General features: G+C 40.9%; 3 protein-coding genes across 6 annotated transcripts in view; 1 reads left to right on the forward strand and 2 right to left on the reverse strand.

Annotated features, from left to right (window-relative positions):
* The window catches only part of LOC108162207 (disintegrin and metalloproteinase domain-containing protein 10), a 123346-nt gene that overhangs the window by 68717 nt on the left and 29050 nt on the right, over positions 1-25579 (forward strand). For all 4 annotated transcript variants that reach the window (XM_017296820.2, XM_017296818.2, XM_017296819.2 and 1 more), the window contains exons 4-5: positions 23770-23966; positions 24034-24646. In XM_017296820.2, coding sequence (XP_017152309.1) covers positions 23770-23966; positions 24034-24646 — 810 coding nt within the window. The remainder of the gene's footprint in view (positions 1-23769; positions 23967-24033; positions 24647-25579) is intronic.
* On the reverse strand, positions 11540-12973 carry LOC108162208 (ficolin-2-like). The gene is made up of 3 exons (XM_017296822.2): positions 12855-12973; positions 11845-12788; positions 11540-11786 (listed from the first exon to the last, which is right to left on the reverse strand). Exons 1-3 carry the CDS (start codon positions 12942-12944, stop codon positions 11651-11653), a joined length of 1170 nt encoding a protein of 389 aa, XP_017152311.2. The 5' UTR covers positions 12945-12973; the 3' UTR covers positions 11540-11650.
* LOC108162211 (RING finger protein PFF0165c-like) lies at positions 16126-17257 on the reverse strand. The gene is made up of 2 exons (XM_017296826.2): positions 17146-17257; positions 16126-17086 (listed from the first exon to the last, which is right to left on the reverse strand). Exons 1-2 carry the CDS (start codon positions 17221-17223, stop codon positions 16595-16597), a joined length of 570 nt encoding a protein of 189 aa, XP_017152315.1. The 5' UTR covers positions 17224-17257; the 3' UTR covers positions 16126-16594.

Genomic DNA, 25579 nt, shown 5'->3' on the forward strand with positions numbered 1-25579 from the left:
ATTGGAGATTGACAAACTATTTGAAGAAGCTTCTGGCTTGGCCAAAAGCCAGGGAAAGGGGGGCACAATCTGTCCTGAACTATATTCATACAAAGCGGAAATTATTTATTAATTACTCACACCACAGCAGACGACGAAGACCCCCAGAATCTGCGTCAATTAAATCGATATAAAGAGTTGCAAAACAAACTTCATGGTGGACTGACCGCACCCCCCGCGAGTACCCTCTCCATGAATCCATAAATAATTGATTTAATTTTCATTTTGAGTACAAACGAAGCGCTTAAACGGGTGGAAAAGCTCTCTGGAGTGGTCCCTGCGTGTGGTTCATTGGCCATGGAAATTGGACACAGGACAGGGACTTATAATATATGCAAATTCGCATTATCAACAATGCAACACAGCAACAAAAATGGAAATAAAAGCGTTCTAAAATTTCTAAATAATAGCCGAGTAAATACTCCTATGACTGATAAATTTTGATGGAAGGACATACCGAATTTTTGCCTTATTTTATTATATGATTGATTGAGAGAGAGAGAGAGTGAGAGAGTGGGTGTTGGTGCTTAGCCACACTGGGAGAGAGACAAATCAATATACCCTGCCATTTAATGGATGCTTACTGGATCGACCAAATGAAAAATGAATAATAATAATAATAAAGTTTCTGTTGCGGGTGTGCCAAATTGTATTTAATATTGTGCAGCTTGTTGGTGGCATGGTGGCATGGTGGCATGTTGTCTTTGGCAACATTTGCTAAAATGTAAATATAAATTATGAATTTATGTTTTAAAATTTTTCGCCACTGACTACGCCTCCCTGGCGCTGTGTCACTGCTGGCATCCATTTTAACATTATGAATTTATGTTTTTGTACATACGACTATGTACGAGATATAAAAACCACATTTTCAGTTGTGCCATTACACATATTAAACTTCATATAAAATATATGTGTAGGTACTGTATGTTTTTTTATATATGACAGACTGCCGCTTGTGTGGTTTGCCTGGCCCTGTCTGCCATTTTTTGGCGGGGCTCGGGGCTCGATTGGGGTTTTTTGCATTGCTTGGGATGCGATATCTATCGGCATTAATGAACGAATACATTAGAAACTTACAAACATTAGAAAATACATCTAGTATGGAAGCTTCTTTCTGTACACCCTTCACTGCTAAGCCACACTGTGAGTGAGAAGCAGGCGGCAGCAGCTTAAAATGTAATATCTATAGTGCGTTGAAGTATCTTTCGAGTACGAGTCTGTTGTTTTGGACCCACAAAATTGTTGTTTAGCTTTTCCTTAAAAAGGATTCTTTTTTCCTTTGATTTTTCGGGGTTTTTTTTTGTACCCTGTTTATTTGGCAACTTTCGAGCAACCGCAAGTGTAAGTACAGTGTGCGCCATCACACTAACCCACTTGCCCTGCTTTGTGCCCCATTTCGTTGTGTGGGGGGGGGGGCAGGGGGTTTTTTGTTTATTTGTTTACTCGACTACCCATAACAGTCCCAAGATGTTCTCAACAATTACATTTTCCTCGCAATTTATGTATGTTTTGCAACCTTTTCTTGGTATTTTTTTTTGTTCTTTTCGTCATATATTGTTTTGAATGTGAGTCAGTCACATGTCTGTGTGTGTGGGTGTGTGTGTGTGTGCTTGTGGGTGGGCTTGACAACCGCAGGCGCAGGTCCTTGCGGTGGCCTAGCCAGCGGAGGGCTTCCTTCCATTTTCATCATCATAAAGTCAGAAGGAAAGGAAATCGATACGGGCAACTTAATCATGAAATGAAGTCAACGTCAAGTTGTCTTTCATTTTCAATTCCATTCTGTTCCATCCATGCAGGATACTCCAGGACACAGCTCGTGCGTTGCCAACTACTTTTCTGCTTTGGCTTTTGTTTACCTTCAGAGTGCGAAGGGCCAAAAACTTTGCCCAGGATTCAGTTCCGTTCGGGTTCTGTACGGTTCGGTTCGGTTCGGTTTGGTTTTGCTGGCTCTGGCTCTGGCTATGTTTTGTTTGTTTTCATGTCTAAGTTAGCTTACTTTTGTGCAAAACTTTTTCCCCCAGCTATCCGCTATCCGCTATCCGCTATCCGCTATGGCTTATGCTTTCAATCAGACGATAGCTTCCTGCACCCCCCCTGCGCCTCCTGCACGTCCTGCTAAAGCACTCCCCTGTTGCTAACATTTCTGTTCATTTCCGTTTCGACTTCATTTTTAGACCTCGTCAGACCCGTTATCCGTTTTAGCCAAGAAATGCAGGTCAGTGCATTGCAGTTTTATATTAATTTTTCGTTTTCGTTTTTTCTGTTTTTGTTTTGGTTTTTGTTTTCTCTGCTTCCCTCTGAGGTCAAGCTCCTGTTTAGTGCTCTTTGTGAACCGACAACAATTGCTCCTGGCTGGTCGGGGCTTCCTTCTGGGTTGATTGGGCATGGGAATTTTCTCCGTATAGGTTTTACCTTTCTCTCACTGTCTTTCTTTGGCATTGTTTGATTATGCAAACACTTTTCCCTCGAAACTTGGCTGCCAAACTGTGGCCATTGTCCAGTCCCTTTCCGGGTGGGCTTCTGCTGAAGGTGGAACAGAAGCTTGAAACAGAAACTTGATTGCTCATGCATTGCTGCTACCTTGTGGGTCTTGTGACTCATCCTCTCGCATTTTGTTTGCATTTTACCTCGAAGCTCCAGTGCCTTCATTCGATCCACGAGCTGTGCTTCAATCACTCTCGAAATTGCTTCAATCCATTGCTCTCTTATTGATTCCTTCTAGCGCTCTCTCAGCAGCAATAAGAACAAAGCGCGACTCTCTCGCTCTCGCATACATTAACACATGTCGCGCTTTGTTCCCTTCTTTTCTCTTTGCACTGTGGGAGGTGTGACAGAGACAACTTCCAACCTTTGTAAAGCCTTCTCCGTCTTCCTTTGACAAATGTTCACGCCCTCACCCTCTCACTTGCACTCAGCAACGTCAAGGAACTTTTATCGCCTCGCTCTTGCGATCTACCCTGAGCGAGCCCCGCTCTTGCGATCCACTCTGGGCGAGTCTCGCTTTTGCGATCCACTCTGAGCGAGCCCCGCACTTGCGATCCATTCTGAGCGAGCCCCGCTCTGGCGATCCACTCTGGGCGAGCCCCGCTCTTGCGATCCACACTAGGCGAGCCTCGCAATAAGCACGCTCTCTTCCAAACGAATACAGCAACAACTATATTATGTGAAAAAGCACAGACTAAAAGCGCATCCACAGCCAACAGAAGATCCATTCACTGAGAATAATGTGACAATACTTTTTCATATTCCAGTTTATTGCTTACTTCATTATTTTTGTGCTTTGCTTAATGCAAGGAAATATTTATTGAAATGCATTTCGAATCAATGCTTAACCCCCGAGAAAAATCCCTGATGTTTATATTCCTCTGTTGGTTATTTAAATTTTCTACAGCAATGGATATAAATTAGGATATCTGGCAGGCAGGATTTCAGGCATTTGAAAATCCCACCCAAAAAAAATATACAAATATTCGCGTGTGTGTGTTGATTTAGTTTATTCCCATTGGCTTTCATTTAAAATATACATTTATTTGCATTTACTTTTGAGGTTCTTTTTCCATGCCTCCCCCATGCAATGCCAAGCTTTGTGAAACATGGATTTTGTATTTAAACCAAAAGATAAATCAATATTTGCACGAAATGGACCCATTCGCACATTCTGCTGGTCGTTTTTGGGGGGATGGCAAAATTGAAAAGTCGCTTTGGAATTGACAAAAATCTGTTCGCTCTGACATTCAAAGCTTCTTCTTTTTTTTAGTTTTTTTTAATCTTTCCTTTTGCGTGATGCGCCATTTTTGTGGGTCGTACACCTGAAAACGAAACACCATTTTTTTCTTCTTGTTTTTATTTTGTTTTTTTGAGCTGTGGCATGGGGCACGGCACGGAACTTGTCACTGGATGCGGGGCATCCGTATGTTAAGTTGAAATGTCAATAGGATCGGCGCTGTTGTCGTCTCTGGATTTCATACCAACAATACCCGTACAGTGACCCACATCTGACGGACGAAAACAAACCAAAAAAAATAAAAGTCCTTCAATTATTTTATCCACCTACTCCCCCCCCCCACTCTGGACGGTGGCTGACGTTGAGCAAGGTTGTATGACGGCGAAAGACGGCCCCTGTCCTGGCCCTGTCCTGGCCCTGGCCAGAGAAATATTTTATGTTGCTGCATACATTTTTCATGTTATTTAAAGTTCATTAAAAATTGATGTCAGTCATGAGTCGAGGGAAAAAAATTACACTGTGGAAATGGGGGCGGGGGAAGTGTGTGTTAAAGTTAACTTTTGGTTATTTATACTCTAGATTTTGGTAAAAAAAAAAAACACACACACACACACACATAAAAATTGCCCTAAAGGCTGTTCAGCAATTAGTAAAGGTTTTTTTTTTGTGTTCACAAAATTGATGTGTGCTCCAGTTCGAATAGGCTTTCATGCCAGTGGAATGGGGCATGCAACCCATCTACAAAACAAATGAATTAACTTTTACAACACAGCTGTTGATACTTTTTGATTGCTATCACAGAAGTCCACAGAAGCCCACAACAACTACTGCTGGCAAAAGATATTTTTTTTTTGCATTTTGTATGCAGTTTATGCACACAGATACAGATACAGATACAGAGACAGGGACAGAGACATTTTTGTCCAAAAACTTTTCTAATTTTCTATCATTCGGTTTCCCAGTTTGCTGTTTGTTGAATATTTGTGTTGGCTTTGTCTTTTATTTTTCGGCATCTCTTTCATTTTCATCCACAAGTCGTTTAATTCGTCCACGAGTATCTCCAAGTGCGGTTTTGGGTTCTTTGTTTATTGTTAAAAAATTTTGAGAGATTTCTAACGTGACAAAAGATTTTTGGTTCTGAAGGAAATCTTCAATCAAGGACTATGCAATACCAAGATATTGCATCAGGAACAAATTCCGTTTCAGGCACGCCGGGTAAAGGTATTTCAATTCTTTCAATTTAGCTATCCTTCGCCTCTGAGCGTGGCGGGGAGCAGTCGGTCCCAGTCTTGGAGAAAATATACCACGTCAGGGCCAAGACATACAAGTTTTTATTGTATTCCGGGGCAACCATTTGCGCACATCTTGGTAAAATATATTTTTTCGCATTATCAGAATTTTGAAGGTATTTTTTGAACAAGATTTTCACTAGGATAGAGGAGTAGAGAGAGAGGGACAAAATGCTCTCCATTTGGGTCGACCATTAAAATGATCTCCTTATTGATAAGCTACTCTGTGAGAGAGGGAGAAAGAGTTCCGGCTATAATCCACTAGAGTAGAAAATTCTTTATGATTCTGGGATTTCCAATAATATATATCATGAATGAATATAAATGCATAAAATTAATAACAATTTAATAAAAACTGTTGCTCTAAAAAAAAACCCAAAGATTGACTGTCGAAAATTAACGATGATTCATTGAACATTGATTGATGGAACATGGCAAAAAATGGAGCCACCATTTTTCCACCTGTCACTCTTAACTTTTCGCATCCCAGTCTCCTCCCCCTCCCCCTCTCTCTATATATATTGTATGTATTTTTGTTTTTGTTTCAACCAATCTATATATTTGTGGATATTTGCATTCGTTTTTTCTCACCCGCCGAACCCTCGACAATGTTTGAATGACTGTGAACTGGAGCTGGCACTGGAGCTGGCACTGGAGCCACTGTTTGCCATAGTTTCGGAATAAACAAAAGTTTTTCTTCATGTATATATAGTATATATTCGCATCGCCTGACAGTATTTTAAACTTTATTCATGGGCTGCTCTATCATTCTGTTGTTGTTTTGCTGCACAACAAAATGGACCAAAGTTGTTCTTGTTGCTGGTGATTTTTGTGCCCCCCACCCCCTGCACCCCCTACACCTCCTGCACTAGTGTTTACTCCCAAGTGAATATTTCTCTGTTGCTCTCTTGCCATATTTTTACAACCCGCTGAATTTTTCCGCCCAGTTCTTCAATTGTAAGAACTTGCCTCGTCCTTGGCCTGGTCCTGCTCCTGCGATTCCTGAGTCTTGTGATTGAAAGGCATTTGAGGGGGGTGAAAATGGGGCTGGCTGGGGTGGAATGCGTATGTTCAGCAATTTTGTTGCATGTCACATTGTTGCTGCCTGATATGCCTGCAACATAGTTGAGTGAGACCTCCAGAGAGGGAGAGGGCGAGAGAGGGAGAGCCTTATCCCGTGATAAGTGTTGCAACGTGCAACTATTAAATAGTTTCGCAGATGCCATTTTCAAGTTTCTTCACAAGGAACTTTCTGTGCCACTTGAAATGGCACAAAAAAAACAAAAAACAAATAAAAGCTCAAGGCAACGATTGGTATACCTTAACTGTACAAAAAAACTGGATATTGAAACCCCAAAGAGTTCTTAAAGATACTCCCTTTATGCGAGTCCTGAAGTCCTGGACTCTGGCAGTGGACAAAGGACAATTGTTGTTGATTTGCGTGGTCTCTTGGCCAAAAGGAGAAGAATAGTTCTTCCTTTTCATTCTTCCACAAAGTTTGTCTAGCTATTTCCTACAGATTGAATTCCTTGCCCTGGATGGGGGGGGGGGGAAGCCCCACAGTCTGCAATGCAATGAATGTCATAACTCAGTCTCTGCTTCCATTATTGGGATTATTGTATGTATTTTCGAGAGCTAATATGTGTGCCGCCCGGCCCAGCCCATTGTAATGTTATTTAATTATAAATTACGCAAATAATCGCATCGAACAATTGTTTGCTCATTGTCTGTCTCCTTTGTACCTGTCTCTGAGGCTCTGGAATTTCTGTGAGATTAGCAAACATCATAATTGTTTTCATACAACGAGTTTGTTTGCCCAAGTCTCGAGTCTCGAGTAGATTCTGCCCCAAACCCCAGCCACCCCTCTCTGTGGCTGTGCCTCTGCGGTTTTGTAGCTCATTAAAATTTTGCTGGATGGAGTTGTGTGGGTTCGTTCAAGTGTAAAGCCTTTCAAAATGTATCTGTATCTGTGAGAGAAGAAAGAACATTTCAACCAGTTTTGGGGTAAAGAAAGAGATTAAAGTGAGGACAATCGCTGTGTAAACTACATTGAGTGATCATCTACCAGCCATTCGGTTGGGTGTCCGAAAATAAAACCAATCGATAATTTAATTAAGCGCCAAGCGGAACGGAAGCGAACGATGCGAATACCCTCGGCCACAAAATGTTCCACTGGCGGAGCAATTAGTGAGGAAAAGTTGGGTTTTTGGTTCGGGGAACAATCGTCGCGTTCGTAGCTCCGCTCCATAATTGTGACACTCGCCCCCCGCATCCGGTGGGGCACCATTGTCCATTGTCTAGCGTTCCCCCCCCCCGCCTTTTGGGCTACGGAAATAGCGTGGCGGTAAAATCAAACTAATCAGTTGAATGATTGGCACTGGCAACCGATGAACAATGGCCACGTTGGGTCCATCCTTCGTGTCGGATGTCCTGCAAATGAAAATTGTCCCCCCCCCTGGCACCTTTTTCTCGCTTAACGAGATCTCTTGTAGAGTTGGGGCTGTCTGTGTCTCAAATTACTTTATAGCTTGCTTCATTTAGTTTATAATACGCGCTCCTTTGGTTTTTTTTTTCACTCTCCTTCACACACCTGCCGGCACTTGCTGTGGCATCAATTACACGCCCATCTTGGCCAGTCTTCGCTCTCGGATTTGCCTTTTTGCAGTGCTTGGAGTGGCGCCGGTGGGCGGCGGGTGGTGGGCGGAGGGCGGTGGGCGGTGGGCACTTGATGTTAATTTGTTATGCTACAAATTCCAGCCAGAGCCTTGGCCTATTAGTGTCAGCTTTTGTGGCTACGGGAGAGTGTTTCCAGCGAAAGAGAGAGAGTGGCTTTGTGGTTGTTCAATGTCAATGTTTGCCCTCTTTTAGATGTGTACGATGTTTATAAGGATAGAATGATTCGAATATATTCGATTGGTTTGATTGGTACTCTTGATTTACTTCAATAAAGTCCTTTGATTGCTGAATTTCTGTCTCTACCAAAATCAATAATCCTCAAAAACATCTCACACTTTTTGATCCTTAGAAACTATGTACAAAACATCGTATACATTTCGATATATTGGTTTTCTATGGCATTATCGATCATTTGTTGATATTTTTGAGATGAAAAGTAATTTTATTGCTCGTCATTGAATGAAATTGTTTTCAAATTTCCAATCAGCTATATATTATATTCCTTCAAAAAATCGAAACCTTATCGAAAATTGAAATTTTTAATTAAAATTATCGCTAATTTTGTGGTATTTTTTATAGGAATAATGCCAATATTTTCTGTCTATTATCCTTGAAACACAGTTTTGCTTAAAATTCGATAGATTTTTATGTGTTAGTTCGATAATTATCGATGATTTTTTGGTATTTTGTATAGTCCTTGAATTGGAATACATTTCTTAATTTATTCGATTGAAAATTATCCTCCAAACACAGTTTTGGTTAAATTTCGATAGATTTTTATTTTAGTTCGATAATTATCGATGATTTTTGGAAATTTTGTATAGTCGTTGAGTTGGAATGAATAACTGAATTTCTGTCTATAGAAAATTATCCTTCAAACACAGTTTTGCTTAAAATTAGAGAGATTTTTATTTTAAGTCGATAATTATCGATAATTATGAGGTATTTTTTATAGTCGCTGTATTGGAATGAATTTCTGTCTATGGAAAATTATCCTCCAAACACAGTTTTGCTTGAAATTCGATAGATTTACATATATTTTAATTCGATAATTATCGATAATTTTTTGGCATTTTTTCTATGAAACTTTTGAATCGCGACACTCGCGGCAAATATTTCTTGTTACTTTAATGTAAGGCTTACATTACTGAAACGTACTGTACGCCCTTGCCTGCATTAACTTTTGCTTAGCCTGACGCATAAATATTCTGTCTCTAGCCCCAGGCCCCACACCCCTTTGCACTTATCTAATGAGGCAGCACTCTCTTTCTCTCTCTCTAGCCACTCCACTTATCCGCCTAAAAAGGGGCCAAGGAGGAATCCAACAACTTGGCCGCACTGTGACCACAACTTACACACACACACACACACTTACGCACACACACACACACACACACAAGCACACACACACACACACGCATGGGTGCTAATGCCATTTTGACGTTGCTTTTCGGTTTTTACGCGCTCGTGTCTCGCAACGCCCAAATGTAGACTACATTTTGCTGTTCTGCTGTTCTGCTCCACCACAAAACAGGCTCCCGCCCATAATCCATAAGTTAAGCCCAAGGTTTGTGTGTGTGCGGCCGTCTGCGCCCCCCTTTGCGGCTCTGTTGCAAAAATAAAAACAAAATATACCCAGCCACAGCAACCCAAATCACTGGCCCTCAGAAGCTGAACTAAAGGGTCGAAAGTGGCTTTAAACGGAGCCACCGATGCGAAGGAGGCGTGTCCTTTGTTAACAATTTATGAATATTTTTACTCGTGTGTTGTTTTGCTCCGTTTTGCTCTTTTTTTTTGCGCACTGACCTGACCCCTCATTTTGGGCCACACGCACACAAAAAGGTACACAATGTAGGTGTGGATTTTGCATAAATAGAATGCCACCAGCCAGCAATGATTATGATGTGATAATACAAGAGCCATTCAAAGGCAAAAGTGTCTCCAGATAAATGCCAAAATTACTATTTATACGAGTTCTATGCTTATTAGCCGAAGAAACCGGCTTTCCTTGAGCCTATCTTGAATAATGTTCATTGAAGAGAAGCATTTGGGCATTAACCCGATTCATTTCGGCCATTAAATCCCAAATTTTGTGTATCATCGGGCCCGCTCAATATCGAATTAAATCGGGCCATATTTCTGTCATTTTGTAGAAATTTTTTTAAACAAAATCAGAGATAAAATCTCGAAACTCAAAGCCAAAATTGAATTAATTTGCGTTTGGTTGTGGGGGAAAACGTCAACACTAATTGGGTGGGTTGGGGCGGCGGCGGGCTGCTGTTGATTATGTGTAATAATTTGCCCACTGCTTGCTGGAGGACAAAATTCATTAAAAATTGATTACAGATATGGCTCTGGGACATCCTTGGACTTCTGGCCGAGTCAAAATCTGGGGAAATCCCCTCCATCATCCTTGTGCTGGTCTGTTGATATCGAAAATTCGAAATTCTCATGTTAATTGCAATTTGAGCAAAGTTCTGCATCCTTGTTATTGTTGTCCTCAAGCTGTTTTTGCCCTGCATGTCCTGCCCAAGTCTGTTTCTGTGTTGTCCTTGGCATGTTATTGCGCCCACCCCTCCTCCTCCTCCTCCTCCTCCTCCAGTTCTTTCAGGCTATCTGCTATTTGCTCTTGTTGCCCCAGACCGTGTCAATTACTTGCAAGATAAATTGTAAAATTCCAGTCTAATGAAATGCAATGCCTGTAGCATCCTCCCTGATCCCAGCCTGGATTTGGATTTATTTTCAACAAATTCCTCACTTGTCAAAATCGAAAGGAAAAGATAGAAAATGTAATTGGTTTGATATCTTCACCTTTCATAAAGACTATCTAGATTCCTTTGGAAAGTACCATACTGTGGGTATTGTAGGGTTCCCTTTAGGTACTTCTTTCCTTTGGCAAATGTAAATTCGTATATCGGATTGTTAAATCCTTTCTGCCGTTGACATATTAGCCCCCCCCACACACACATTCCCTTGATATCTCGCGCTGACTCACAGAAAGGGAAACAGAAGGACTGCTCCTTCCGGCCGGTTGCCCTCCAGCCAAGCATTCTGTAGATAATAACTGGGTTTTTTTTCTGTTCTTCTTCTGTTCTTATATTCATACAAATTGAGAAATCTCGGTCAATAAGCATCATGCATTGTCAGCATTCACTGGCCGACATCCCCCCCACCCCCCACTTCCACTCGCACTCCAATCGGCGACCGCGACTCTGCGGGGCATGTCTTGGATCGTGAACGTCACAAACATACTACAGTACAGTACGTACAATGAATGTAAATTGAGTGTGCTACGGAATAATTTTTCAACAATGAGCCCATATAAAATCAGAACTTAATGTTCAGTAAAGTCCAGTAAAGATCCTGCAAATGTGCACCCATAAAAATGGATGGTATATCTTGGCTTATACATGTATCTTTAAGACCGTACATTCGATTTTTGTTACTTTTTTTGGGGACCTAATTACTATTGAAATATAAATAAATCCTTTTTTCCAAAATAGGGGTATATTCGATTTGTGGTGAAAGCTGAAAATCTGTGGCATCCAGAATTAAGACAATTACCATATCTTCCAGACTCCTAAAACTGAATCACACAAATTCAACTGCATTGGAAGGCGTTCCACGCACTTACTCACGCACTCCCTCTCTCTCACACGCTCTTCCTTGTGCAGTGTGCGCCCTCGGGCGGAGGGAAGCGAGATAGCAACACAGACACATACCACATACCACCACATACTGATGCCCGCGATGGATTTATCTAATAACAAAAGCACCAAAAAATATATATACCCTCGATGGGTAGGTCTGAGATACTTTTGTGCTTTTGCGATATATTTGCATCTGTGAATTTGGCTAGTTTGAATCGTCTTTCAGCATTTGACTACACCACTAAATTATCTTTAAAGAATACACAATTTTACATGACCTTTGGTCTTATCATCATTTGCGAAAATGTAAGCGAGATCGTGTAGTTATGTTTTTGCCTAGCACCCCAAAAGATGCCGTCACGCTTGCTACTCGTACCATTTGGATAATAGTTTCCATTGAGATTACTGTAATAATAAGAAAATTAACATCATAAATTCGTAAATTCGCCTTAAATGTGAGTACCTTTCTGCGCAATTATCAAACCACCAACCACCTCCAAAATATTGCGCGCAATTGTGATTATCCCTGTCGAAAGTGGAGAATTTCATATCCACGTGATAAGCTAGTGAATCTTCGGCTGTTCCTGAATATTTTCCCAAAGATTTCAGTTTGTAGCCTTCCGCTTCGCTTCCTATTTTAAAATCATCGTAACGAGCATAGCTGGTGCTTCCATTAACATGTTGGATTTGGACGTACAGCTCGTGAGGCTGGAGCAGGGTCATTAGATGGATTTTTTCCAGTCCCAGGAATAAGTTCTTCCGGAGGTGCCCGAACCCTTGCTTGTAATCGGTCCAAGTGCGATTAAAGTTCACATTCCCGCGGACTCGTCTCTGGATTACAGTCCAGCCAGATCCGGACACACTGGAATTGCAGGGTACATCGACTGAGCCCATTCCGGGCAACTTTATGGTATAGATGTCAGTGGAATTGGTGAATGGGAGACAGCTGCCAGTCCATGTTCGTTTAAGAAAATTCTCTTTATCTACCAGTTCTCTGGTTGACTTATCATTTGATTGCACTTGAGCCTCTCTAGCTTGAATCTGCATTTCCATTTTTGAGACCTGGTCCTTTATTTCTCTCGCCATTTTCACCATTTCGTTTGCCTTCAGAAGCAATTCAGTATCCTTGACCTTCAGCTGTTGATCCGAGCTCTTCTGCCTGGCATCCGCCTGTTCCTTGAGATCCTCCATCTGTTTATTTGCCTGAGTTTCCATTGACTTGGCAAGCTCAAGCTTGCTTTCCAATTGGGCGTTGTAAACATCTTTCTTTCGGATTTCATCCTTGAGGTCGTTAATCGTTGCATCCTTCCCCTGGCATAGGGCCGCGTACCGGAGTAGCGGCTTCACAATCGGATAGCAAATGGCGCCACACCGCTCATCGTCCTCATCGCGGGTCACATCGCAGTGCTGGAAACGGAATACCCAACTAATTAGTTCATTCAATTGCAATTTCCCAATGCACTGAGTTCTCACAGCACTCCTCTCGAAGCTATTTTCCGTCGATAGAGTAACGTCTGCTTCTATGTGGAGGAAGAAAAGCACCAGAATCCAATATATTTGCATGACTATTCCCGTTGAAAGACTTAAATCGGACTGAATGCAAGACGAAAGACCCAAGTCTTCTTATATATCAATGCTTATCAATCAATGCCATAAATCATGCAATATAGCAAATAATTATAATATCACATTAATGTGTATTATATATGCATTTACTCGTAGATCAGACTTGACTTCGAATGACATCTTGCTGTAGATTATTGTTGATTATTGAATGGACCTATGGTACATATTATGTATTGTCAATCAGTATGCAAGTTCAGCGACCCTCTTATTATTAATTGTTTTATTTCTTTACTTTTTATTGGACTGGCTGTCTACTTTGATATTCTCATAGCTGGACTGTTACTGTCACAGATGCAAATGCAAGCAAATTCTATCCAGGGTATTTTTATTGTTGCTCAAGCAAGTGAGACGGGTGTAGTGGGTGGTATTATTATATTATTATAACAAATCCTTCATAAAGATTGATCACATTCTGCACTGAAAATTCTAAGACCCCTGCCAGAACGATCGCATAGCCGAATATACTCTCTGCTCTACTCTGTGTAGCACGCGGTACTCACTTCTTTCGTTCTCTTACTCTCCGTATATCAGTTTTTTCAATCGTTCTTTCATCCTTCGCACCCGCGCAGACCGCAGAGTATCATCGTCTTTCTCGCTCACTCGCCATGCGCTATGCTGGCAGAGAGAACGGGCAGAGCAGCAGAAAACTCTGCCCGAAAATAATAATCAGGCGGCAGATCAGCCGAGAGCAGAAACCAGTGTAAATTGCAAAAACAATTTTGCACTTCATTCTTCTCTTTGCATTTGTCGCTCCCACGCCTGAAGCGACGGCGTCGCTGGCTAGCTTTGAAGAGAGTATACACATACACGGGAAGATCTCTCTCCCTTGTGTTGGTATGCCTTGAGTGTTTTCTTCTTTACTGCACTGCTCGCACACATTGAGTGCAAAATGAGTGAACTCTCCTGAGAGAATTTTATGAATATTTCTATGGAAATGTATTGTGCGTTTACGTTCCACTCTATAGCCTCGACTGATGGATTTTTTGTTGCTGATTCCGATTCTCCTTTTCTTTTTTTAGTTTTTTTTTTTTTAGGGTAAGAAGTCGACTTTGCTTTGGTTTTTTGAAGTTTGCACACAAAAGTTGGCCTGTGTATTTGGTTGCGAGTGAAATTACTTGTAATGCATTACATAGAAAACTTTTTCCAACATTTTGCTGTTGTTGCTGCTGCTGAGGCTGCTGCAGGCTTTAAGGCGCTTTTCGAAGGACTTGGCCAAGTCTTGAGTTCGCCTCGACTCTCGTCCTGTTGTCCTTTGTCGCCTCTGATGGTTGCCAAGTTCTGGCCAGCCCCCAGCCCCCGCCCGTCTGCCTGTCTGCCTGTCTGTTCGGTCTGGGGGATTATTGGCTAGTTTATGCAACGGCCTGGACTGGACCGAACTGACAGTTTGGCTTTTGGCGCTATCTATCGATATGCAAGCCCATGGCCCCATCCTCCGACCTGTGGTCAAGTTAGTCCTCTGACTATGGACAAAGTTTTCCCAGTCTGCCCCGAATTTAATATGGTAATTATTTTGTGACCCCTCGAAATCGATCGACTTTAACTAAATTTATAATTGATGGATCCCCATGGACTGCTGTGGTTTTGCTGCGTCATTTATCGAACACACTCAAAAATGCTTTGCTTTTTTTGTGGGCCTCTTTTATGCTAATTTATGGAATCTATTAAGGATAAAACAATCTGGCGCAGAATAACATATTCCTACAATCCGCCATTACACTCAAGTCTGCCACCTCCCTTGCCATTGTTTTTGCAGCACTTTAAGCACATTACGTGCCCCTCCTCCGCCCCTTAGGGATTGAAAGCTTTGGAGAGGTGAGTGAGTGCCATAAGAGGGTGGAAAATGAAATCACATTACGCAAATGCGACACACAGTCCAAAGGTTTTCATAGGCAGTGCACTTTGCATGGAATTTGCGAAAAATATCATATATGTATTTATTAAGCATTCGAGGCTGACAGTTTTGATTTTAGATGTTTTTCGTTCGATCTCTGTTTCATTTGCTTTGATCTCCGCATGTTTCTAATTAATATTAGTGGCTTATACATATGTAGGTTATTTGGCAACGTGTTTCAAATGAGTAGCGGGGTGTTCTATCAGGCCTACGCCTGCGACTGCTTTCGACTCAACTGCACGAAAAGAAGCCGAGCAAAAGGGAATTGGAAGATCACGCGATGACGATGTCGCTCCAAATGCAAGAACGGAACGCGTCTGTGAGCATGTGAGAGCGTCACAGTTAGTTCTTGGGCATGGGCAATAACAGCACAATTATGAGCATTCAAATAGGTGCTTAAGTGTTCAAGTACAATGAAGGACATTTGAATAGTGAAAGTGAGAATATGATTGAATATGAAATAATGCAAGAGTAAAATTGGCTCAACAGCTTATGTATGTATGTATGTCTGTTGAATATATATCGTCATATGTAGTGTCTGGTGAGGCATGGCCTCAGGGGCGGTTATAGAGGTGGGTGCTGGCTCTACTTTAATAAATGCACAAAATTCTTCTTCTTCTGCTCGAAATGGTCCAAAATGATCCAAGGGTTAGGGATAGCTGCTAGTTAATGGGCCGCCCTGTCCTTGTCCTTAGCCTTCGTTCCCCTCTCCCTTCACGAAGGACGTGCTGTCTTTGTCTTGTGTTTGCTTATGCAGGGGCTTTGCCGTTGTAATTGTTGTTATTACAGATGTTGGGTTGTTTGCACGGCTCTGATGTTGCTATTGCTCCTGCAGTGTGTTGCCTTTAAGCTAAGGACTTAATGCGCTTTGCACTGCCAACAGGCAGAGAGGCAGAGGGAGCCTGCACGAAAAGCAGAAAAAAAAACCCGAACAAATAACCCGAAATAAAAGTTGATTTCGCACGTATACGAGGTATATGAAAAGACTGATGGAAATGCAGGGGAAAGGCATTGAAAAATGAAAAATAACCAGAGCATACACATGCAAATGGTATGTCATTTTTCTTCTTCTTCAATGTCCCTGCCTTTCGCTTTTCTAAGGTGATTTCAAAGTATACTTTTTACTTTTTAAGAGTAAACCTGATTTTTTCCATATTTTTAAATCATACTCTTTTTTGAGTTTAAATAATTGAATATCCAAATTTATGCTCTAAATATTGAAACTGTTTGGCACTTTATAATACCCATTTCTCAGTTTCTAGCATTAATTCGAAAAGTATTCACTCAAAAGTGCGCTGCTCTGGCATTAAAAGAGTCCGAAAACCAGGTGTTCAAAAAGCCAAGTGACAGATGGACTGTAACGTGATTTATTTCGATTATCAAGATTCTATCTGCCATTTCGTAAATATAGGAATTATCTATGATTTTGCATCAACGAATTTCTTGTATCGTCTAAATTGTGGATGCCATAGGATTCCACGATTTGAGGTCTAAAACTGAAAGCTGAGAAATGGGTATATTGTATATATTTTTGCAGATATTGTTGATATGTATATATTTATATTAGTATGTACTTTGTTTAATAGTTAATATTGTATTTAATCAGTACTCCTCCATATGCGTATTGACACTCCTGTCTGTTGAATCCTGTATGAAGTAAATATTCTGATCTCTTGATGTTTAATAGGCTTGATCTTCAGTAACCAAGATGTGGATCTTTTATTTCCATAAACATCAGCATGCGTGATAATCTGCGTGTTAGAACCTCTTTACTTTTTCCCTCCAGCTCCTTCTCAATTATATCCATGAAGGTTTTCAGATATCCCCTGGTTCTATCTTCCTTGTGTTTCATTTGAGTTTCAATATTCTTGATTTTAAGATCTCGATTCTTCAACAGCCAGTCCAATTCGTTGATGCGGTTTTCAAAAGACTGTCTTTGATCCTCCTCGAGTTGATTGGTGGAGTTCTGGACTTGGATCTTCTCGACCTGCTGCTTGAAGTCGGTCTGTGCTTTGTAGGACTCCCACAGTCTCTCCCCGATCGTATTACTGTAGTTCAGCAGCATTTCCAGTTCCCTGGCCTTGTCCCGATAGACATTCAGTTGTGCCTTCAGGCTCGTCAGCTGTTGGTTCTGCTCCTCGAATTTTTTTCTGCACTGCGACTGCCTCTCCTCACTGATTGTTGTGTCCTGGAAGAAATTCCCTTCGCTTCAGTTTGATTGCATTTCCTAATCGGGAAAGTTTTTACCTCATGTGGAGATTCCATTGGCAGGATGCTGCCTGTGGAATGCTGTACCAACAGCAGAAGAATTGGAAAAATCCACATGTTGAGAACCGCAACCACCGCTCGAGAAAGGAAAAACGCAACTGATTTTTTATGACGAATAAATTGCCCACAAAGCGATTATTGCATTCTTTATCACAACACTTTAGCTCCAGTAAATAATTTATTTATAGCTATACAAAAGATAAATTCCATGAACAGCTTGAGCTATCGAGAATGCAAAGATCTCTGTATTTCTGACCCCAATGTCAAGCCTGAACCAATTGTCGGGCTTGGGGGCTCGAGGGCCAAAGAAAGTTATCCCAAGGACCGCATAATGCGCGTTCCAGGACATTAGACGGCCAATGGAAACTTCTTTTAAAGTTTCGGCATTAGAATTTCTTCTTTATTTTGTTGCAATTTTCCGAACCTAATGGGACGCACGTCAGAGTCCTGACCCAAGCGACAAAAAAAAAAAGAAAAAGAAACTCTGACTAAACTTTTTCCGACTTGTGGGTGGCTGTGGGTCCCAACCCAGAAATAGAAAAACCACACGAAAGGTTGTCAAATAAAATCCAAGAAAAGTGCAATAAATCACGTAGCACTGCAATCATTTTTACCAGCGCCCAGAGTCCTTCAACGAAGAAGGATATACACGCAAAATTTGCAATATATATGCACTATAAATATATACCTGTATTTATCAGATCAAAATGCACAGCGGCGGGTATCCATAATGTTTTCCTATGTGCAAAAGAACCTCAACTTTCATGGAAATTCACTTAAGCCTCGAAGTATTTAATTTTCTCAGTCTGAGAATTTTTCCACAATTAAAAGATTATTTTCCTTATATTTTCTTTTCTTTTTCTCTGGCAAGGCCATGACCCAGGCATACAATCGAAAGAAAATAACGAATTCATCTGCTGCTGTACCCAAATGAATGAAATGATTTCTTGTTCGATTTTATGATGACCTTTTTTTGGGGAAGCCCTAAAAAAAAAGAAAAAACTCCTCCTTGTATTTTGATGGGGAAAAACAAAAATAATAATAAAATAAAAAGGCATTTTTTTATGTAAAGGGTATTTAAAATTTCTTGTCTTCTCTTTTTTGGGTTGGTATTTTGTATTTTTATTTATTTTCCATTTTCATCCTTCAACTTGAGGCGATTTAAATGTAAATTGACGTCGCTGCCAACTTGCGCACGTGCCCCCAATAATTGGGGTACTTTTTGGAGTACGAAAAGCCACCACAAACCCCGCCCCCACACACACACACAGGGCCCTAAGCATGGACCGCAAAGATTGATGGCTGAAATCGAGGGAAATACGAAAGGAGGGAGCAAGAGAATATGAGGCCTAGTTCGAATAAATTGTATGAATGTATAAATGAATCCTATGAGGGCTCTTTCGTTTAGAAATGAGATTTACTTTTACTTACTTTTAGAGCTTATAGATAGCAAGAGAAATATAATGCTGTTAAACCCATAAAAACATATTAACCTACCGATCTATCGTACATATGTTTTGCCTGGGTTTGGAGTACTTTTCCACCTTTTGGGAAAATTAGTTGAGGCTAGTCATAGGCCTAAGTTCTGGGGATGAAAGTAGGTCCATGATCGAGGTGTTTTTGGCATCCCTGTCGGAGGCATCTTCCAACGATTCCATGTTTGGTTCCTGGCCTCTATATTTAGATCTTGTTCTATGGATTGATGGTAAGCTAACAATCCAACGATCCAATCTACTCCCCCAACTTCTGGCTTAAAGTGGCAATTTTCAAACAAAATCGACACACAATTTGGGCCCAAAAAGTGAACGAAAATTCAAACTGGTTACAGCTAAGGACATGCCCTACACCCACATGACCCAACGTCATCCATCAACTTCAAGCACAAAACTGTAAACGAGTCTCGAATGCAAGTCTCGATTCGATGCCAGCCCCCCCGGATGGGTGGGCGGGTTTGTTCGGTGGGTTGGCGGCTGGAATGTAAGGAAGCCTTATCTGCAGCAAAACGCAGCCCCCACCCACACTTAAGCCTATCAATCAAAAGTGAGCATGTATATGGGTCCGATATCCAGCTTGCAGCTGGAGAGCCATTTAAGCCGTTTTGTGTCGGCCACAGTGCAACTAAATTGAATCATCATCGCATCGTCCCTAGATGGGCTACTTCCAGGGGACATGCAGTTTAAAAATGAATAACGCGAGAGTGGGACTCGGTTCTGGATTTCTGCTGCATCTCTAGGGCGACTCCCTCTCTCTCTCTCCAGGGCATCAGCGGATATCTCTCTGCCTCTCCAGTGGAGCGCATTAAATGCTCGTTTGTCCTGGACCCTGGCGACATGGATCGATGGGGCTGGAGAGCTGAGAGAATTTGGGTTAATGGAATATAAGTGAGACAAAACGAAAATCGCTTTTCGCACTCCCTTTTTTTGTTGTGGTAGAAGACCGGAAAGAGTGAGGGAGAGAGAGATAGAGGGCTCAATTGAGTTAGAGTTTGTGCCGAACCGAATTTTTAACTCCAACCGGTTTACCAATTTTCCCGTTATTCGGTAGTTTTTCGTAATAAGATTTTTGTGCCGTGGACTTTTAGGTTTTCCTTTACAAGTGGCATCGATTGGAAAAACTTGCCAAACGTGTCTGTGGGAAAGAAAAAAGAAAAACAAATTGAAAAAGAAAAGTTGTAATTTTTGTTTTTGTTGCTGTTTTTTTTGTTTTTTTTGCGCTTGGAAAAGTCGGGCAAACCCATTCACTGGCCGTTGTTGTTTTTCCCATGTTTATGCTGGCCTTTTCTTTGGTCAAGCGCATTTGGCCATATTCAATTTTCCGTGCACGCCTGCCCCAGACACCCCAGACACCAGCGACTAGCGAAAGTTGTTCCCAGCTGGTTTTTCCTCTTCCACAGCGCTTTTCTTATTTATCTGTGCCATTTGTGCAGCCGCTGCACCGCCAGCCAGGCCGGAAGAGTGGGTCCGGAAAACCGGAAAGCAACAGGCCGCAGAAGTAAGTCAAGGTGTCACTAATTGGAATAGATTTAGACAGCAAAAATGATACGAAACTGAGGCCGTCTAGACCCTGGAGAGAGTATGGATGAAAAAATAAATTAAATTTTATATTTGAAGGCCTTTAGATCGGTTTCTAAGACAATTAAATGCTCCAGTGATCCACAGGGTACACCGTTCTTGAGATGGGGAAAATCCATGAAAACTTTCAGCCTATGAAGGCATGAACTATAGAACCTGAAAGGTTATATTTATATACCCAAAGATAAGATAAGATCGTGTTATATAGGCCAGAATTAGGTCTCTGGAAGTACCTAAACAATTCCATAAAAATCGTTGATTTCTACATTTGTACATGATTCGGAAAACCAAAGCCAAGAAAGTGCTATTAACAAACCCTAAAGGTTCTCTCATTCTCTAAGCATATTTTCTGAACTGATAAGTTTTGCTTGTAGCTCTAAAAAAAAGAAGAAATAAAATATATATAAATATAAATAGTAAAATATATTATATTTATATTATATATATTATATATTTTTTATATATATTATTCCTAAATAAATAATCAACTAAAAATCCACTTAAAAACCAAGGTGAAGCTCCTGTTTCTCTGGCTAGAAACATTAATTGTGGTATAGAATTTATATTAGTCATGCAATTTTTTTAAATTAATAAATAAATAAAATAAAAATAATAATTAAATCAAAAAGTGGATAAAAGAAAACATAGAAAAATTGTATAAGGAGTGATTCTAAACTAAATGGCAGAACTCTTGCATTTTCTTCCGAGTCTACGCTCTGATACGTTCGTCTGCAGAACGTCAAGCGTTTGCTATCTCTTTCTAGCACTTGTCTCACTGACAGCCGAGAGAGAGAGAGAGAGAGAGTGGATGGTCCTCACCGCAGCGGAAGAAATTTTTGGCTTTTCTCTTTCTCTTCGTTCATTCAAAACCTATTGTAGAGATTTCCGAGCAGTACTTTACCTTCTTAAATAATCTTAAACTAAACTAAAAATTTAACGGGATAATTGCTGCTTGGCTACTGAGATGATTTTCAATCGAGGTTAGCTTGGACTAAGCCACTAATGACACAAAAACCTTCACTTAGCCATGGTTCCCATTTCCACCCCCGAAAAACCATCTATTGCTGGCACCTTTGGCTCATTTTTTTTTCGTTTTTTGTGCGGCTCGGACCCCTTTTGGGCTTTTAGCTTTGTTTAATCAGTCGCTGAAAGGGGCTTTCCGCATTGTTGGCCCTCATAGAGCCGAGAAACGGGTGGAACCTTTGTACCGTTTTGTAGGTCAACTACTAGAATGACCCTTTGGCCCGGCAGCCCGTCCCTCTCTTTGTTCTGCCAGGAGTTTGCTTCAAAAAAAAAAAATAAAAGATATATATTTTGTTTAATGTTTGCTTGAGCATTCAGTTTAATTACCCTCCGCCATGGTTTTCCTCTCTCTCTCTCTCTATTTTCTTTCTGTGTAATTTTCCGGCAACCATTTTTGAAGGCGAAACCCGCATCCTGTGAAGCGGCTGTGTTTTTGTTGTTGCTGTTGCGTTTTTCGGAATTTTTAAGTAATTAAAATTCCTCACTCATGCCAAATGCAATCCTCTCTTCGGTCGACCACAGATATTTCAGGTTTATTTTCATTTTACTATCGATTTTTGCGGCTTTTTTAAACGCAATTAACCTTCTTCCTCTACCTCTCTTTCTCTCTCTCTCTCTCTCTGTCTCGTTTGCTTTTAGCCAGAGTTTTGCTGTTTGTTTGCTGAATATTCAAGGACTCTGGCTTGATGATGAGAAAACTGTTGGGCTTTTCATTTGTATTTACTTGGCTAATTCTTGTCGATTATTTAATGGCATTGCTCTGTGGCATTCATCGGGGTTTCCTCTGGCAAATACTATCTGCAGCAAAAAGATTAGTTTCTGTTCAATTTTGTGGCTCCATCGAGAGGAATTAAAGCTCTTATTCAATATAAGGTAGAGACTGAATAAAGTTACCCCTTGCCTGCAATTCCATGGCTGAGTCCTCTCGATAGTGGAGTCACATTAGCCGACTGCATTATGGTGGCGTTTGATGTTCGATTCGGATACAGAATTGTGCAAATTGGAGCGACTTTTGCGACACAATGCTAGGGCCAGTAAAAGCTTCGACTGGACACTTCCCACACAACACTCCATTAGGCAATCGGGCATGCCACATGGCCCTCAGTCCTCTGATGGCCTCAAAATTTCCTCGTAAGAAATGCAGTTATGGGCGACTGTGTGTGTGTGTGTTGTAAATGCATTAAAAATGTTGTGCAATTTTAAACTGGGGAAAAAGCAAGAATATTGTTGGCCCCAAACGAATGTGGCACAGAAGGCCCCTATCCCCCTTTTCCCCCAATTTCTCTGCCATTTCCCTGCCTCATCCTTGTAGTCGTAGTCGTTCTTGCTGTTCGTTTTCCATTTTTCCAGTCCATCTGCCAAAATAAATATGTTTGTGCCAGTCAAAGAAACTCTTGCCACGGCCCCACAAGTGCCACTTGCCATCTGGTAGGTAGGTAGCTCTGCTGAGGGTGCGGGCTGCTTGCCGTGTGGCATGTGCAACAAATTTCAGCTCTCAGGGCAACTGCAACAGTAAATGCATTACAAGAAACTGCAGCCCCTACCTACCACACACACCCCCACCCTCACACACCCTCCCTCCCTTCGAAGAAGGCATTAAACGCAATCAAACGTTAAAAGTATTAAGAGTTTGGTGTTGTGTTGTGTGTTGCAAGGAGTGGCAATGAAATGGCCATCCAGTCGGAGCCAGAGAGAGAGAGAGGGGGAGGGAGGCCTTTGGTCCAAAATGGAGCGACAGTTGTACTCTGCTCTGCCTCTGCCTCTGCCCCTGCCCCTGCCCCTGCCCTGGTGTTGTGTTTCAATTTCCGGCCTTCAATTTAATTTAAATTGCGGTTGAAGCCTGAACTGTTTTTCGGTTTATATTTTTTATTTTTCATCAAGCAAACGATTTTTAAGATTTTTCAATGGATTTTTAGTGAGTTTCTGGTCAAATTCAGGCTTTGATTTATATACACCTTCGATTTGAACAGTTTACTGAACACCCAGAGGAACCAGCCCTTAAACAGCTATTTAAAATATTTAAATTAAATATATTGCCTACAAATTTCGTATAATATATTTAATTTAAATTGTTTTATATCTAAATATTGATTTAAATATATTTCATGTATAAATTAAATATTTAAATATTTTTAAATTAAATATATTGCCTACAAATTTCGTAAAATATATTTAATTTAAATTGTTTTATATCTAATTATTGATCTAAATATATTTACTATATAAATTAAATATTTTAATATTTTTAAATTAAATATATTGCCTACAACTTTGGTATAATATATTTATTTTAAATAATTTTTTTATTTTTACATTAAATATGGGCCGTTTTTATTTTTAAATCAACATGAATTCTATTTAATTTACCAAATATTTGTATTTAAAAACCGAATACTTATAGTAATTAAAATATGGGAATTTTGATTTCTACTCTGACCTCTACCTCTATTCAAATAAATGATTTATAACTAATGATTTATGTGTTTATTGTCTCCATGTTTTTTTGCAGGTCATGAACGACTTAACGAATACATATCCCACTACGAAACACTCGACTATGATCACGAGCACATCCGAGCTAGTCACAACAGGGCGCGACGATCCGTGACCAAAGATCATTTTGTACATTTAAAGTTTGCATCACATGGAAGAGACTTCCATCTTAGATTAAAACGTGATTTAAATACATTTAGCGATAAGTTAGACGTGAGTATATCTTTGCCATCTCTTTTTAAAACAAACATTTTGATATACATATATTTTTTGTGTTTAGTTTTATGATAGCAACGGCCCCATTGATGTCTCCACGGATCATATCTATGCGGGCGAAGTGATAGGGGAACGTAATAGTTTTGTATTTGGATCCATACACAATGGGGTATTCGAGGGTAAAATTATAACGGAACGTGATGCCTATTATGTTGAACATGCCAAACATTATTTTCCCACAAATCGCACTGCGATTTCATCCACAACGGAGTCGTTCACAGCCGCTCCAAGGAGCAGGAGCACCATTGGAGCACGGCCTTTGGGCTCTCGCAACTCCAACAAATACACAAATAACTACAACAGAACTGCCGTTGATAATAAGACAGAAAACTTCATAAAGAAAATTGCTGAATCTACAACGACGTCGACATCGACAGCGACTGCGACGGCGACGGCGACAACGACGACAGTGCTCCCTTCACCCTCTGGGCTGTCTGAGGAGTCGACAACAACAGCCAGAACAACATTCCCACCCACCACAACAACGGAACACGTCGAGGAGCAGCAGCAAGAGCAGCAGCAGGAGCAGCAGGATAATGCTGAGGACGAACTTGATTTTCACTCCATTATCTACAAGGAGTCACATGTTGAGGATGCCTACGAAAATGTGCGCGAAGGTAAGTCGAAATAAGTTCTCTTCATTCTATATTCTCTCCACTCCGCTCCCCCCCTCCCCTATTTGTGGAACGCAGAGAGCTTGCCGATGCAGAAATGAAAAACCCGCACCACCTACCACATTGTTAAATGTGATTTATTTGGCTGGCTTCCGGCAAAAGTTTGAGGGCTTTATTCCATAGGAAGCACAGTACGAAGGAGAGTACAGACTCGCTGCGGGAGAGGACAAGCCAACCTTGAAATTGTTTGATAACATTTCGCTGCTGTTTTGACACTTGAGTTATGACTGTCGCGAGTGCCTGCTAATAATTTTTTTTTTTTGTTTAGTCCCATCCTCACGTGCCAGGCTGTCTGTTTGTCAGGTGGATGTCAGAGCGGCTCTCAGGGTGAGGGATGGGGATGGGAAGGCATAAGGTGGCACATCAGTTCAAAAGTTGTTAAGCTCAACAACTTGTTTATATCATGGGCTGTCACCCATATATATTCTGTATATATATAAGTGAAATTTGGCAGCAGAGCTTTGCTAATGTCATGGCAGAGCTTTTCAACCAGGTGCAACTTTTCAACAGCTCATCCGCGCACTTTGTTCATCAATAACGAAAAAGAAATATTATCTTCCTCTTCTAAAAGTAAGGCCTCGCAGAAAATACAACAGAAAACTTCGTTGTGATTGGATGTGTGTGTGTGTGAGTATCAACAAGACCCGAAGGAGAGAGATCATCATGCATGGGCTTTGCTTCTCTCTCGCAATTGCTTCGTTCCATTGCTCTCTCTGCCATTCCTTCTATCGCTCTCTCAGCAACAACAACAGCAACGCGGCTCAGGCTTCGCTTTCACAGAAATTACGGGATCCTCTCGTAAAAAGCTCAAGCTATAACGAAAGCGATTTTATTTTGCTGCGTAGTTTCTGTGTCTCTATTTATTTTTTTGAGGCT

Source organism: Drosophila miranda, chromosome 4, assembly GCF_003369915.1.
Source record: "Drosophila miranda strain MSH22 chromosome 4, D.miranda_PacBio2.1, whole genome shotgun sequence".
Taxonomy (NCBI): domain Eukaryota; kingdom Metazoa; phylum Arthropoda; class Insecta; order Diptera; family Drosophilidae; genus Drosophila; species Drosophila miranda.